General features: G+C 35.9%; 1 protein-coding gene across 16 annotated transcripts in view; it reads right to left on the bottom strand.

Moving 5' to 3' along the window:
- Window positions 1-17,902, bottom strand: part of SLC4A10 (solute carrier family 4 member 10) — a 284,389-nt gene that overhangs the window by 11,367 nt on the left and 255,120 nt on the right. For 14 of the 16 annotated variants that reach the window (XM_044768822.2, XM_044768819.2, XM_070507978.1 and 11 more), the window contains 4 exons: window positions 14,966-15,217; window positions 13,663-13,731; window positions 8,157-8,330; window positions 7,279-7,401 (listed from right to left, as the gene is read on the bottom strand). In XM_044768822.2, the coding sequence (XP_044624757.1) occupies window positions 7,279-7,401; window positions 8,157-8,330; window positions 13,663-13,731; window positions 14,966-15,217 (618 nt within the window). The remainder of the gene's footprint in view (window positions 1-7,278; window positions 7,402-8,156; window positions 8,331-13,662; window positions 13,732-14,965; window positions 15,218-17,902) is intronic. The other 2 variants (XM_070507983.1, XM_070507985.1) reach the window with 1 other exon arrangement.

Here is a 17,902-nt window from a genome sequence, read left to right as displayed (position 1 = left end):
ATTATAGCTCCTACTTGATGCATTTATTATCAAATGGGTCAATTAGCATTGCTCAAGTTCAGAGAACTATTTGGGGCCATTTAAAAATGTTAGAATTATTGGCTCTAACTCCAGAAATGGAATTTTAAGATGTGTACAGATGAAGAGCTAGGCGACCCCCTGACCAAATGGGAACTGAGGAGTGAAAATAGGGATGGTCCTGGAGGCTCATTGCTGTCCCTTTTTTAGTACATTAGCAGAGAGATAGCTTGGCTGGTCTAAATCACCTTCCAGAAAGACATGACCTTTGGCTCATGTCATCATTCCTGGCATGCAAGGCTGTTCCGGGGGTCTTCAGTATGCAGATCTTGGCCCTCAACTTATGTGCTGCCTAGTCTGAAGAGCCCTTGATGTATTTCTTGCTATTTAAAGAAACTGTCCTCTAGAGTCTCTTCAGCTAACTTATAAATACATAATACAATGTAGGGGCAGGTATCATTCTCACTCTTGCAATGTTCTCTGTACACATCTATTTAGCTAACCAAGGCAGGCTCCTGTCTGCTGGGACCTTGGCCATGCTGCATAGAGAAAATCTATACTCAGCCTATGCTGTGGAATAATGGAGAGGCTAGGGGACTTCATGAGCTCTGCTACTTCTCTGCTTATAAGTCCCTCCTCCCCCCCAAAACCCTATGTTACATTTAGACTCTGCAGTACTAATGACATGTGTCTTTTACCCCTTAGTATGATGGAAATTAATTCTATTCTCTTACTGTGTTGTTCTTCAAGGAAAATTTTTCTTTTAAGACCCATCAGACACACTTATTACTTGTCTATGCTTAGTCCCTTTGTCATTTGGCAGTACTATTAGAATTAATTTAAGGTGAGTAGACAGTACCTTGGTTTGGAATTAACACTTACGCATTAGAGCAGAGCTAATCTGCAGCCTAGAAGCAGGCATGCCTTGCAAGTGCGTTAGTCACTATATATGGAACATAATACATATGTCACATTAACTTATATGCACATGATTGAGGTCATGGGCAGAGCATATGCATCCTTTCAGGTAGAAAAGGTTACTGTTTTTTATAGAAAAGGTTACCTTAATGCACATGGAGAGACATAAAGAGAAGAAATTTAGTGATCCCAAACACTATTTAAATAAAACCAAGACACAAGCAAAATGCAATTCTTTCCTTGGTTGTCCCCTGAAAGGTAAGCTTGGTATATAGTATGTTTTCTGATCAACTGAGAATAAAATGCCAAGAAGCCAGGTAGAAAGGTTTAATAGAGTAAAATTCAAAAAATTGGAAGAGAAGAACAGGGCCGTCAGTGCTTAAGCGACTGGGCAGCAGAAAGCTAAGGCTCAAGGTTCAATCTAACAGTAAAAAATTGGACCAAAGCTTTGGGAACAATTTTGTTTTTTCCTCAGATGATTTTCCACTTTTCTTTCAAATTGCTTTCAATAATTATTTTGCACTCTGTGGCTTGTTAGCATGTGTGGGCTTTATACTAGTCATAATTCTATCCAAACAAAAACTCATCACCTCTAAAGATAGCATTTCCAAGCCATGCTTATCTGAAGAGAAGGGTGGCAGAGCAGCCGCTGCCTTCAGTGCCAGAAGGAAGCTGGGTGGGCCCCGGAGCTTGGGGATGGAGGGCCGGCTGCATCCCAGGCAGCACCGTGAGGAAGCCAAAAATTGAGAGTCTCTTGGGAGCAGCAGTCAAATCAGGACCTAGCCGTCACGACAATCACAACATAGTTTATCTCAACCGTATAGAAAGAGAGAGACAGACAGAGCATAAAGCTAACTGGGTATCCATCACTTTGTAAGTCAGAAGTACCTGAAAATGGGTCACATTCCGCACTTCATTTACATTGAATTCATCAAAAATATGCTGAGTTCTACAAGATGGGGAAGATGTTAAAAGGATGATGATTAAAGTTTACTCAAGAACATTTGAGGGGTCTTGCCAAGTTGACTAGAGGAATATTCATACTGTGATTTAAATGCCATCTTTTATTTAAGATAGTCAAAGCATTTTTCAGATATGAAAGAAGCAAAAGATAGTTAATGCTATATCCAGTAAAAGAATAATATATCCAAAAGAATAATATAATGCTATATCCAGGAAAATTGAGGCTTAAAAAAAACTAATCCACTCAACAGCAGTCAAACATTTACTGAGCATGAATTATGTGCTAAGCACACAGAATAACAAGAATAATCCGGGAGCTACCATGAATCCATTCAACAAACATGTATTAAGCACGATCTACACGACAGGAAGTCTGCTAGTTACTTTGAATACAACAATAAAAAGGAAAATATAAACCCTACTCTCAGAGAATAAGAAGGATCATCGTAAAAAGTACAGGAGTAGAGGAAGTGGTATGTGAGCCAGTCTTGCTTGGTTGTAGAAAGGAAGAAATTCCAGGCAGGAAGATACAATGTGGGCCAAAGATAAAAGGTGGGAATAAATAAGATGTGTTTGCATGACAATGAACAACCAGCCTGGCTGGAGCCAAAGGCCTATGCTGAGTAGAAGCGGAAAATAAAATGGGAGTCGAATTGTGGTGTGCTTTGCTGAATAGGTTGTTATTCATCAAAATTACATCATGAATCTGAATTATATTTTGTGACAGCATAAAAAATACGATTCATATATCATGACACCTAACAAATGCTCTACTTTTACTGACATAGGTAGCATCTGTTACTGTATCCATTTCTCAGGGAAAGTCTGCATCTATGTAGGAGCTCAAATAGCTCACAGTACAACAGCAGAGAGCCAATGTTCACAGAGATCTTAGAATATTAGAGAAAATATTTAGGAATTTTAGAATTCAGAGATCTTAAGAAACGGAAGGGACTTCAGAAATCATGTTAACCCCTTTATTTTATCCAAGAGGAAAACAAGACCTACAGAACATAAGAAGTCTGATCATTTCCTTCTGTGATTACAAATAGAATAGATATTGCTGCAAGCATTACATATATATGTTAAAAATACTTCGAGGGGCTGGCCCAGTGGCATAGTGGTTACGTTTGCATGCTCCACTTTGGCGGCCCAGGGCTGATGCATTCAGATCCCAGGTGCAGACGTACACACGGCTCATCAAGCCCTGCTGAGGCGGTGTTGCACATACCAAATAGAGGAAGACTGGCACAGATGTTAACTCAGGGCCAATCTTCCTCACCAAAAAATTAACCCACCAAAAAACAAAAAAATCCTTTGAAACCCATAAAATGTTATATTTATAAGTACTTCTTAGACTGTTCAATAGATAGAAGAGCCAATACATAAAACTACTCACTTAACAATGAAAGCTGAGAGGAAAAATGAGGAAGAGGGCTAGTCCATATAGAATTCATATAAACAGATGGGTGCAACATATGTTTTCCATCAGAATATTTGATTCAGTGTCTCTAAGTGACTTATCTAAATTTTTATAAAATACAAAAATTCTGACAGAGTAACCTTGGATTTAGAAAATTATATTCTGGAGATACAGATTCTGTGGTTTTAGGAAAGGTCTTCTCTCAAATTTTAGCATGCGTCAGAATCAGCTGGAGGTCTTGTTAACACAGATTTCTGGCCTGGTCCCCAGAGTTTTGATTCAATAGGTCTGGAGTAGAGTCCAAGGATTTGTGTTTGTAATAAGTGGCCAGGCACTGGCTGATGCAGCAGTGGTCCTGGGACTACACTTTGAAAACCACCACTTGAAGAAGAATATGCTTACCTCAACCTAAGGTTCAGTTAGAAATAACATTTGCCTATATAATAATGAAGCCATGCTTCCCAAATCCACAACCAGTTCTGCTCTTTCTTAGCAGTGAGACATGTTCTGTAATTTGTTTAATTGCACTTGTTTTTAGATTGCTTTTGCATCTTCTTGGCCTTGCAGATGATTCTGCTTCACACAGATCACAAGTCCCACTTGCTCCCTTTTTGTTTTTTCCTATACCATGTATGCTAGGGTGAAGCTCCCATAAACCAAGAGGTGTCAATATCATGATCATTGCCCATAGTTGAATTTCCAGGACTTATCTAACATTAACCTCCTTCTCCCCTACCCAGGAGCAAACATTCTGCTGGGGCTTTCTGCTTTTAACAGCAGCCCTTTTGTCAAATGTGTATAATGTCCTAGAGAATATTTAAGTGAGAAGGAAGGCATGTTGGTACTCTGAGCACATTTGGACATTCAGAATTTGATTCTGCAGTCTTCCCTTTACACAGAGCAATGTGCAAAATGTCAGGGTTCCAATATTCATTTCTATCCTGATTATAATCCTTTCTTTCTAAAAACTGAAGCATATGCGTATGCATATGCATGAAGTACATGAAAATTTGGAACAGAAGCTCTGCGACCTTGGACTGGCCTGTGTAGCTATTTATTCTGCTTAACTCATTATTGAATTTTAAGGTCAAACTAATGTTTTCTCAATGCCATGAGACCAGAAGTGGGCTACTGATAGTAAAATCCTGGAGGATAAAGGTACAAGCTTGTAACTATCATCAAAAGGACAAGAGGTGAGCCTACTTTAAATTCAAGTCTCAGGGAGCTGAGACATTTCTGCTATTTACCATCTTTCCAGATCACAAAGTTACACAATTAATGTGAGTAATTGCAGAAATGCAACATTTCTGGAGAACTTGTCCATTTACCACCTTAATGTATAATTTCTTTGAAGGCTGGGCCTTGATATAAGATGCTACAGTAAGAAGATTACATCCTTCAGTGAAGTCCATAACCTCAAGAAAATGAAATACAGAGATCTGGGTGACCAAGTAGAAAATCAACCAGAATTGAAGTTTTAGAGTAATTCTTCTTTAATCCTCCTGCTCTCTATACTGATCATACTCTTTTAATACTAATTCCTAATTAGAAAGTAAAGGTCTTTAAACTTTCTTTTCTCTCTCCAGCTGTCAGATGGAGAATTACCTCTTTTTGCACTGGTCGGAACTATATTTTAATGTTCAATTATGGATTATTTCTTCACTGTATTAGGGGTTCTCTTGTTTCCTTCCATGTACTGAGGACCACATGAAAGTATCACCATATTAATCTATTTGAGATTTTTAAGAGTCTGTAAATCTGCCTGATGAATGTATTGCAAAGAATTTTCCCTTACTTTTTCTCATAGTCAAGATCTGAAGGATACAGCTATAAATTTGCCTCAATAGATCTTTAATCTGTTTTATTATCCTTTTAGAAAACATGAGTTCTAGGAAATTCAGTAATATTTAATTACTTCTAAAATCTTCACCTTCATAATCAGGAAACAGGAAATATCCATTGGAGTACAGTGGATCCATAACATAAAAAGGTTATAAGCTCATTACATAGGGTGCCTGCCTATCTGAGATTAATAAATTCCAAAATGGATATATAGCACACATACATATAAGTACCATACCTATATGCAGCTATGTGATGGTTCTGGGCAATGATAACGGCAGATTCTAATAAATTTATGATAACTATCAAATTTGTTCTCTCCTATCTCACAGACATACAAAGGGAGAATTTGAAATTTTCTTTGCATGATAAAAGAGAAAAATATTAAGCATAATATATATACATATTTTTCATTTTACAAAGTTCTAGAAGGGCAAGAATGTTCCATGGTATGGATATGGCCTAAGGAAAATGCTGTGGAAGGGATGATTATATGGCTGGGGCTGTCGCTAGCTTTTTTCTACAAAAGTAGTAAAGACATTTGACAGGAAATCAAAGCAAAATTACATTTTTAAGTAACTGCTTTAGTACACTTAATAGTAGTTTCATTATCAGAAAGACTGAGGGCAAGCTCACGGTCAATGAATTTCGTATTCAAAATTGTCTTCTTTGGATTTTAAACCATCTTGGAAATTATTTTCAACCTGAATAATTTAAATTACATCAAGTATGGATAATTTAAGGCTTTAGAATATCTATATCCTGGTGCCCATTTTATTTACATTTAATTTATGCCAAATTCTGTCACATTTTTTTTAATAGTATTTGAGGATAAGAGCAATCTTTTACTAAAGCCCTAAAAAGAAATAGAGACTATCAAAATATACCAGTTTACGCATTATTTTAAAAGATCTTTCATACTTAAATAAGACTATACCAAACAGAAAAGTGAAGAAATAATAATAATAATTGTATAATATATCTTTAATGTTATATTAATATTCCTAGAAGTATGATTCTAAGTATGCTTTCTCCAATATTTGGGAAAATTGAAATATTCATACAGAATTAAGATATATCATCATGATCAATCTCTAAATGTGGGAATCCATTGTCAGTGATGGGACACGACAGAAAAGTAACGGAATGCCAGACAGGCTCACATGATGGATAAGGAGGACTATATCCATGGTTTGAGAAAATATGCTGTAGATAGGAAAGTGACCACCTTGTACAAGAAGGAACAATGGAAAGGATAATGGAAAATTCTCACCAAATATTCTCTTTCATCTTCATTTCTACTCACATGGAAATTTTGTTCTTACGTTGTATAATCTATCGGGTCAATCATTCTGCTAAATGATGTGCTGGTCATTTTTTTTCATTTATACTCTTTGTCATTTTTATATACTTTAAAAATTATTATGATTATCAGCCTTCAAAATAGACTCAGACCTACACATGAACTTTAAATACGCCATAAAACTTAAACTGTTTTAACATATGAAACACAGTAGGATAAATCATTAGTTCATGAAAGTAATTCAATCCCAAAAGTTCCTCAAACAACATTTACTTAATCTTAAATGACTTTGAAAGCAAATCAGATCAACATGTTTTCCTTTTAAGCATTTCACCTATTTCAAGAATAACTAATTTTATCTTGTGATTAGAATTAGAATCTTTTGATTAAAATTTTGTTCCCTAGAAAAATACCAACAGTAATAACATCTCTTTTTTTTCTTCTCATATATTCAATCAAAAAGCAATCATTACATGACCATAATTTGGGAACAGTTAAACATCAGTAAGTTTCTGCCATCCACGGGGAAGAATCGGAAATATAAACCTTCCAATTTTGAGGATAATGAAGTACAAAGTATTAGCATATTTCATTAGGGTTTGGTTTCCTCATATAAGATTTGTAGATTTGTACTCTCTCTCTCTTCAAGTTTCAACTTTACGATTTTAAACATTAACCTTCCAAACTAGTCCACCTGTGGTTGTTAGTAATCACTATCTAAAGATAAAGACAATAGTTTTGCAAAGAGCTATTGCTGTACAAGTATTCCTTTTTCTTTTCTTTATAAGATATTGATTTTGCTCTGACTTACTTCTTTTTCAGCATCTTCTAGTTTCTTTTTCTTACTCTCAGGCATTAAATCATCCAACCAGCTGAGTTCTCGTTTGGTAAACAAAAAGTCCATCAACTTCCTTACAAATACCAGAGCTAAAACCTGAAGTAAATAATAAAATAGTTTCAAACAGGGAAAAAACAAAAATGAGAGATGTAGGTTGGTTTGTTTGTGTTTTTGGTAGAAACAAGTCAATTTCAGCTAGAGCTGAGATTAAAGTGTAATTTGAAGATATATGTGTATGAAATATATTCTCTGTACTTTTGCTTCCTTCATTTCCTTTTCTTACCACATCCCTAGAATAAAGGCTCTGATTTTATCCATCATAGGGGTTATTTAAAGAAGCTATTAAAAAACTACAAAATGTATTTGACTGTTTCCTTAAACAGATGTAGTTAATAGTTTGCATTATTTTAAATAAACATTAAACCATTCTTATCTATGCTGATAATATTTAAAATTATTTATAGTCATTCAAATTCACTATATTTTTGGAAGTATTTGAAATTTATCTGAAATAGTTCATGAAATTTAATTCTAAAAATCCCCTAACTTTTCAGATTTGCTAGTATATCTTTAATGTGAAATTTTGAAAGTTTACATTTTTCCACTCAACTTCAGTTAATTCAAATGGCTACCAATACTCAGAATGATAGAGGCAAAACTAATATAAATCACTGAAATTCATATATAATCTCAAACTCTTTCTTAGTCACTAGTTTTGGTGGCTAAAGTTTATACCAGGGTTTCCCATAATTCTTCAAGATGACTCTACTTTTCCAATTTCAGTTCATGTGTTTCCAAAGAGGGCAGAAAATCAGAGGAAGGGAAAAACAGTTGACTTAGAAGTTGCATACCATCATGGGAAAGACAATGGCAGCTCTTGAAACTTTTATTATCCACAAAAGGCCAAGGCAACTCATCTGAATAACTGTGAAGAGATGGACTTTTCGAAGTGGGACATGCCTTAGATATATAAAATCTGGTTGATGTTTTGCCGGCATCCAGAAGAGCTTTATTCTATCAAAGAGCTAAAAGATAAACAGACTAAATTCCTTTTTACATACAACAATAAAAGTAGGACAAGCAGAATAGCACCTTGAGAGACAAAACATAATCATCATCTTCTTTTTCATTGTCACATCACAATCTCTTCCTGTATTTGCCTGAACTGTATTTCTCTGTCCTTTTCTCTCCTGGAATAGCTCATCCACACCCATGGCTTCAAATTCACATGCTTTCTAAAGTCTCCCAGGCCTAGATGTCTACTTCAGCTTTCTCTCTCCTAAGCTCTCGACCCATATCCAGCTGCTAAGGAGGATGTTTTCACCTCCTTATTTTGACTCTCTTGTTTTGGCCTTGCCACTTTGATCCCCAACAAGGTTTTGATGCTGTCTTTACAAATACAAACATCTTAGCCATAAATATTTGAACTAAATGAATTATTCTTAATAAAGTATTTTTCAGAGCAAACTTTGTTAATTCAACTCAATTTCTTGACCAATTTCCTATACAGCACTGTTAAACAATTGATATATTTTTTCAATTGTATTTTATTAAAATTATTTTCATCAGGATCAATGTTATTTCTACTTAACTTTTACCACAAAGACAGCACAATTATTTTTGGATTATAAAATCTTACTGTTATAGCTTTGACTTCGAGGCCATTTTTATCAAGAAAAGCAAATTTTCTCAATTCAAACTTTACAGTTTAATCTAACTATAGATTTCTTGTAACAGTTTTCACAAAAAGCTTAAATCCTTAGTCACATTCTACTTATTAACAAAATTGTAGCTAAAAATGTTAGTTTTATTTTATGTGGATCATTTTATTTAATTTTTCTCAGGCCAATTTTTGCAATTTCAATGTTTCCAACAAGAAGTGATTATTTTAGAAAATGATGGTTTCAATCACTGTCAGTTCTCGTTCATGTCATTTCTACAGTACGATCTATTATGCATTTTCAAAAGAATAATATTAGATTCTATTTCTTAGCTAATTTTTTTTAAAACTGTAAGCAATTCTCATCAAATATTCCAAGATTACTCTCGTATGCCAAAAAACAAATGTCCATAGAATCAAACGTTAGGGTCAAAACATCCCGTTTTACCCAAACTTGCTTGTATGTATAATAAGGATCCCAAACTCAACATAAACCCATCTTTCCTTTTGTGTACATGGCATGACCTTTCTTCCCTCAGTCATCTAAAGCAGAATCCTATGTAGATTAGTTCATCCGATGTTCATTTACTTATTCATATTCATTCAGACCTTCCAAAAACAGTTATTGAAAAACTTCTCTGCAGAGTACTAAATGCTGAATTCTCTTCTGGTTCATCCTTCTCCATACTGTCCACAAATATTTCATTAGGGCTTTTTATTTCTATCTCCTATATACCTCTTAAAATCACATGTCATTAAAGAAACAAATAAAACTTAGTATGGGGGACGTGGGAATAGGGAAGAAATAAAGTAAAATCCTCTGGCTTATAACTGAATGTTTCAGTTTCTATAGAACTCATTTTTCCCAGCCACCATTTCCCCATTTGTGAAGCTATGTTATTGCATAAGTGTACTTCAGTGTGTGGGTGCTTCAATTGTTATTGTTTAAATGGCACATTTGCTTTACTTTGGATTCCTGAAGTGTTGGAATGAATATAGATGTGGTTATATATCTGAGTACAGAAACAGCATTCATGAGAACACTGTGATCTATTTTTTCTGCCATGTTGCACAGTGAGAATCCTAGATAATAAGTTTCTTAATATTGTCAAACAATCAGGTAACATAAATTTTTCCAACATGTAGGGTAACAAATTAACATGCTCTTTGAATTACAGGCGTTCAGCACATGTTTAATCATGACTACGCAAATAATGATAATCATGATAAATGTATTCTGAGATTTGCTTTCAGCTTTGATCTTGTCCTAGTATCAATATCCCATTTCCCCACCCAGTCAGTCACAAAATTCCACATAGGAATTTCAACACCCCGAGCTCAGGGCTCACTTACATTTTCACTAACCCTGTTCCTCAGTGTGAGACCCTGCCTGCTGTTTCATCTGTGCTATTTAAAACTCATATTTTTCTCATGCGCCTTTGATAATGTTTTCCTCAATTTTCATTTGAAAGATTCACACCCCAAATATTTCTAAAACTTGACATTTTTGTTTAGTTCTAAACCTCATGGGTATAAAATCATGTGAGTGGAATTGGGGGGAAAATCTGTTAAAACCTATCAAAATGATTTTACTTTGTTTCTTAAACTGCTGCTGTTGTATTTATGTGAGCCTGGGGCCTAATAATAAATACTTTTCACTTACAGATGAAATTAGTACTCATGGAACTTTTGCCAAAGGCAAAAAAAAAAAAAAAAAATCGCAGTAAAACAAATAAACGAAACCTCTTCAGTACTCTTCCCTATCTGCCTTACCAAACCAATTTTTTCAAAATAGACTTTTCATACATGAAATTATAAATGAGCAAATTAAATCTAATTTGAGTAAAATTTAAATGCATAACACTTCCCAACATTCTCCCTCTCTCAAGTTAATTTTACACAGTGTCAGGATGAACAGAGTCTCACTATTTACTTGGGATGTTCAGTGATCCCACAGTGACTTCACACTGAAGTTTTGCCTCAGTTCTGACATCCAGCACTGTTCCTGAGGGCTAAGTGCTTTTCCTTCTACCAAAGTCAGAAGCTAGTTAGTTGTTCATTCAGGAAAAGAGTTCCTGTGCCTCCTGTCCCTCAGTGTCAAGAGTTTAGCTAAGCTCCTCCATGGTATTGATGCCTTGGAATTCATTTTGTTTGGCCAAGCGGCCTGCAGAGACCTTAAACTGACACTAGCCCCTCATGCAAGTGCATGCCCTAGACAGTAGCCAGAAGAGTCACTAGGACATGTAAGTCCCTGATGTGACTTCCCCAACAGCCCTTGTGATCAACAGTCTCGCCTGCCTCCCAGGGCCTTCTCCTGTGTGCCCCTTACATACGACTCCCAAAGGGCTTACCAAAACCCCCACACTTTTGATTTGAATTGACCAATCCAGCCTTAACCTAGGAACCCCAAAGCACTCCACCTATGGACCCTAGCAAAGTCATGTATGTGCCCCACATCCTGTTTCTCTTGCTCTCTGTCTGCACCCTGCCTTGACCTCCCCATGTGGCCCCTCAAGGTGTGCCAGGTACTTCCTCCAGGACCTGTGTGTAATAAACTTCTCTATTTCAGTTTTTCTTGTAGTCTATTCTGGAAACTCAGCTCACCATTCAACACCCTGTGCTCCACTTAACACATGTTAATTTGACAAATTCCTAATACTCAGTCAGGTGACTTTTTTTAAATGTCTTTAAACAGCAATGAGTCTAGCTGTGTCACAGAAGAAGGAGCAATTTATATTTTCCTTTTAATCAACAAAGAATAAACTATACTTTACAAAAATAACCCTCAAAATTAGTATCCTTTCAAGAAAATTTAAGTGTTTGGATCAATAATGTTAAGTTATAAAACAATATTATTCAAAGGCAAATTTAAGTGGCAATCGGTATTAGTTTCCTAGATCTGCCATAACACATCACCACAATCTGGTGGCTTAAAACAATAGAAATTTATGTGCTGGCAGTTGTGGAGTCCAGAAGTCTGAAAGCGAGGTGTTGACAGGGTCATGCTCCCTCTGAAGGCCCTAGAGAGGAAACTGTCTCTGCCTTCCTAGCTCCTGGTGGCTCCTGACGTTCCCTGGCTTGTGGCAGTAAAACTCAAATTTCTGCCTCCATCTTCAGTGGCCTTCTCCCCTGTGTTTCTCTGTGTCCTCTCCTCTTCTTATAAGGACCCCAGTGATTGAATTTAAGATTCACCCTAAATCCAGGATGAGTTCATCTTAAGATTCATAATTAATTACATCTGCAAAGACTGTTTCCAAATAAGGTCACATACTGAGATTCCAGGTGGACATGAATTTGGGGGGAATGCTATTCAACTCTCTACAGTTCCACAGCAGGAATAATTTGCCAACAGCCTCTGGAACGATTTATTAGAACACACTTGTGGTGGTTTTAAAATGTGTCCACAAATTCTTTGATACAATTCTCTTCAAGAGATAGAGTCTAATTTCCCTCCCTTTGTGTGCAAGCTGCACAAAATGACTCACCTCTAACAAAGAGAAAAAATTGGAAGTGACCATGCACGACTTTGGGGACTAAGTCAAAAGGCACAGTGACTTCACCCTCGCTCTCTCCCGTACTGTTCACTCTGATGGAAGTTAGCTTACATGTCGTGAAGACACTTAAGTGTCCCATAGAGAGGCTCATGTGGCAAAAAACTGAGGCTTCCAATCAACAGCCAGAGAGGAACTGATGCCTCTTGCCTACAGCTCTGTGACAAGCCATTCTGGACCCAGATCCCCCAGTCTCATTCAAGCCTTCGGATGACAGCAGCCCTTGTCCACATCCTGACAGCAACCACACGAGACATCTTGAACCAGAACAACCTGGTTAATCTGTTCCCAAATTTATGATCCAAGAAACTGTGAGATAACAAATGTTTGTTGTTTAAAGCCTCTAAGCTTTATAGTAATTTGTTATGCAGCAATAGAAAATTAATACAGCAACTATATTTAACCAATACTTACTTAAATCATAAGGTTTCCCTTATACTTTGAAACTCCCTTACCCTATACCTTTATTTTCAGTTTAATTTACAAAATAATTCTATAAATACAATTGTAATAAGAACAGAAAAACAAACATAAAAGGAAAAAAATCATCCAGGATCTCATGACCTTAATAAATTGTTTTTATTTCTCCAGCTTCTTTTTAAATCCACCTAGACTCACGGTTTTATAATTCTCAGGGAGGTACAACTTGTTTTCCTACTTTTTCACTCTGCATTATGCCATAAGCATTTTTACCATATTACTTTTATGGTCATCATAATTATCAATTTTAAATGAATGTACCATAGATTACTTAATTATTTTACTGCTGTTGGATAATTGGGTTGTTTCTAATATTTTGATGATACGTATAACGATGAACATGTGCATAAAGTTTTTTTTCTATTCTCATGGATAGATGTCCATATACATGATTACAGTATCAAAGATGAAAAGCATTTGGATATATTTTTAAATGTACTGCTATTAGATTTCTAAAATGGTTGTAAAGTCTAAACCCTTTACAGCTTTAATATACTTATGGCAAACAAAAGTACCCAGGATTAGGAACTAGTTTGAAGAAATTTAATTGTGGCCTGAAAGCTGCTCCCCAGATGATGTCATTTTCTTACCTATCACATGACTTAGCCTCAGTAGACCTTAAGATAAGTCATCACAAATGTGACTGTGTCACTGTAAGGAATTTACCTGAATTCCTTTTAGAGATGAAGCACCCATATAAAGAAACACTCCATACAACACTGGCATGGGAATAAACTGTAAAAGAATAATTGGAGAAAAGGCACAAGTTATTTTCAGTTATCATGTGGTCGTGCTATTTTGCACTTACCAAAGAAAAACACAGAAAAATAAATAAATATTTTAGAGGCAGTGTAGGGCAGAGCCAGAAGATATGAATTCAAATCCCAGCTTTAGCACTCTTTAACTGTCTAACCTTAGGTAAATAACTTAATCTCTCTGTGCCTTAGTTTCTCAATATCTTAAAAGGGATGATAATAATAGGGTTGTTATGGGTATTTAACAGGTCAAGACCTATAAAAATGCACATGATACATAATAAACAATAATTATTAACTATCATTATTACTTTAGCAAAATTTGAATTTTATTTCACCATGGTAAGATATTTTGATTAAAGAGGAAGAATGGAGTTAACATTTAGATGTTGTCCCTACATTATACCAGATATTTGTAGACATGTGGATTGTTCAATTTTTCTCTTTTTATTGGAATAGCACAGCATCATTCTATCACTGTACTTACTTATATAACATAGAAATTAATTCTTGCAAATGTACTCGCATAAATGATTAAATACAAGTAAACTTGTGTAAATGATTAATAATTCAATTGGAATTTTCAAATTATAGACAACTAAAATGAGATGTAATTTAAAATACAAATGACACACTTTGGAAATATCTGCCAAAGTTATATGAGAAATAATTACTCTTTAATGCTCTTCAAAATGGATTCAATTGTTTTAAATGTGAAAAAAAGTATATACAATGATGATGTCCATGTAGCAGTTTTGTGGAACATTTAAAATACGAAGCTGTGTACGTAGCTATGACTATAAAGTCGCTCATCTCTGCACCTCTATCTTATACTAGGTAATGTTAATTGCAAATGTATCTGTCCACTGATAAGAAAATAGAAACTTTATTTTGTGTAGGTCTGCAGTAAATTCATGTCATGAGTCAGTGTGACATTTTTTCCATAACTAGATCACCATTTCAAAATTACAATAATAATTTACACATGAAATTTTCCTCTGCCAGACTAAAATTTTTATGTATTTAAAGATTCTAAAATATAGCACATAATTTCCCCTGTTAAGAAGTTATATAAACATGGTAAGGAAATTCATCACTTTCATCACATGCCACACAGTATTTGCAAATTGATGGCTTAGATTCAAATAAAATTTCTTAAACAATAATAAATATATTCTGCCTTCTCTCAAATGTATAAAGGCAGATTTCATTACCTTCAGGATACTGGTCATAAAGACTGATGAACCCATAAGAATAAAAATCATAAGCCCAGTAACCCTTTGCTCCCGAATGCCAAGAAATTTGGGTTGTTCTCCTGGAGCTGAACATTCTGATTCCAGTTTTAGGCTGTTGACATGAGTGATGGAGAGGACAGTGGCAGCCACAAACCACGGCAGGCCCATGATGGAGCACACACCAAGCATGACAGCCACCATTAATAGATCCAGATGGTACCCACAACCTTTCTGTTGAAAGAAAGAAAAGAGGATTCTCACAGGAATTTAGCATAGAGACAAATGCCACCACCATTATGGAACAGTAAGAATAGAAAAGAGATACTCTTTTGAGTTTTATATAACTGACTCTAAAATGCAAAATAAATTAAAGATAAAAAGGTAACAGTCTCAAAATGCATAATCTACTTAAAGAAATTTGCAGTTGTTCCTATTGCAATTATGATTATAGTGACTTCTACATACTTTAACAGGTTTAGTGTATTTCTGGGTTAATATTACATTAGTTCCCATTCTATTTCTCTTGCTTAAGTAAAGTGATTATCAAACACACTCATTTCCCTTAGTTTCCTTAAACGGGCAAGTTAATTCACAATTTATATGTCTATTTATTCATTATTAATTCATTCAAAAAATTATTAAGCACCAACCATATACCAGGCATCAGGCTGAGAAAACAGAGTAAGGACTATGTCAACAACAGAGCTAAGCATGACCTAATTGTGAACAGAAGCCACTTCCTGACAATATCTAATAAGCCCTTCACATCAGACCTCCTAAAGATAAACTCTTTTCTTAAACACTCAACTTCCAATTACCTCCTTTTAGCTCAATGGGTGACTTTTATTGGGAAAAATAATATCATGGAACCTAAGCTTCCTTATATATACTCATTTTGATCCTAATATAGTACTATCACATTCTCATTTGCTTTAGTTTCCACACTAGAAAAATTGAGCATCTCCCTAAAATGATATTTCTTGTGTTTTCTAGCTCTCTGTGATCCTGCTCCACCATCACTGATCTCCAGGTGTTGCAAACTTCAGTGCTTTCCAGGCCCAAGCAGGAAATGTAATGAGGAAACACAGGTGCAAGGGGCATGTGGCGATGTGGGGAACTGCAGATGCTCTCTTGGAGAAGGTGACTGGATAAGGCGTCTCTGAGGAGAGAGATGGAAGACGGGGAAGAGCAGTGTTACCCTTTCCCTCATCTCCTGTAGGGAATGGACAGTTTAACTCCTCAGAGGGAGCAAAAGACATGGCTACTCTTAATTCCAACTCTTAATGACTACTTCATGAGAAGTAGTATAATAAAGTGATTAAGGGTTTACGTTCTAGAGACAGGTGGCTTCGGATAAAATGCTGGCTGAACCAATGATCTTGGGCAAATTATCTAACCTATTGTGCCTCTATTTCCCTAATTGAAAAATGGTGATGATGATAACAGGAGGCACCTTGCTGGATTGTTGTGAGAATTAAATTATGTAATTTTGCAAATCATTTAGAACAATATCTGGTACATAGTTAGCACCCAGTAAATGTTAGGGACTATTATATTGTACTAGTCGAACAATATATTTTTCTTTTGTACTTATTTGTTTCAAGGCTCATAAATAAACGTATGTTTCTTAAAGGCAGGTAATTTATCACATAATTTCTCAGTATTCCCCATAGTTTTTAGCACAATCATTGGCACAAATAAGCAATCAATAAGTTATAGACTGACTTTTTAAAAAGGAAATATGCATGATTGAAATATCTTTTAGAATCAAATTTAATAATTATAATTTTAAAACAAATATAACTGTTAAGTTTGTTATTATGAAGATGAGCAGAAACAACCAATTCTTCTAGAAGAATAATTTTGGCTTGGTTTTTTTTTTTTTGAGGAAGATTAGCCCTGAGCTAACATCTGTGCCCATCTTCCTCTACTTTATATGTGGGATGCCTGCCACAGCATGGCTTGACAAGCTGCGTGTAGGTCTGCACCCAGGACCCGAACCAGGGAACCCTGGGCCACCGAAGCAGAAAGTGCAAACTTAACTGCTGTGCCACCGGGCCGGCCCCTAATTTTGGCTTTCTAACAGGCAGTTTTACCAAACTGCAAGCAGTTTCTCGTTAATATGAAAGCTCATATAGCCTGGACTGTGAAACATGCTGAGTATTTGTGGCACATTTGTCATGGTAGTGTTTTATTTCTACTATTTTGTTTTGTTAATTGTTTTATTCAGAAAAACAGTCATAAAGTTGGTTGTACTTCCTTTCCTTTCTTCTTATCCCTGTCAAATTATAGAAGTTCAGAAGATGACATTGAGGGGAAAATGGGAGCTATCCATGTAAGGGCCTTTTCCTCCTGTGTTGTCACCAATTCTGTGATGCTCTTCCTTGGGTCAGCTTAGCTGGGGCAATGCTACAGCTCACCAAAATGCCTAAACTCAATTTCCCTCATGACTATGACTTTGGGAACTTTTCTCTGCAAGTAACTCAGGAGAGATTTTCATCACCAAGAGCTGGAGAGTGGGAAGAGAAACACCCTGGTGTCAGCCTAATCAAAAAGGTGTAGGAAGAACCTTCACCAGGGCCAGACTATGGTGCCCTGGTCCTTTTCCAGAACATTTTGGAAGGTAGAGTTACATAGAATAGAATGGAACTCAAATTTTGATCCCTTTAAAGGACAACATCCTAACCAGTTAGAGGAGTGTTTTGTCTCAGGCACTCTGGAGTGAGAAGGATCTAGAACCATAAAGGACCTAACCACTCAAGCCCCTGCCTCTGAAGGAGGACAGTGTGAATGGTGCCCCCGAGCTGATTTGCAAAGTTACAGTACTGCTAAGAGAGAATGGAAGATGGAAGAGGTGCCAGTGGGCATGAGATAAACATCAGAGGAAGTCAGAGGATGGGGGGCCTTGAGCTTTGG

Source organism: Equus asinus, chromosome 4, assembly GCF_041296235.1.
Source record: "Equus asinus isolate D_3611 breed Donkey chromosome 4, EquAss-T2T_v2, whole genome shotgun sequence".
Classification (NCBI taxonomy): Eukaryota; Metazoa; Chordata; class Mammalia; order Perissodactyla; family Equidae; genus Equus; species Equus asinus.
Note: the sequence above shows the minus strand (reverse complement) of the source record. Positions and strands in the feature narration are given on the sequence as shown.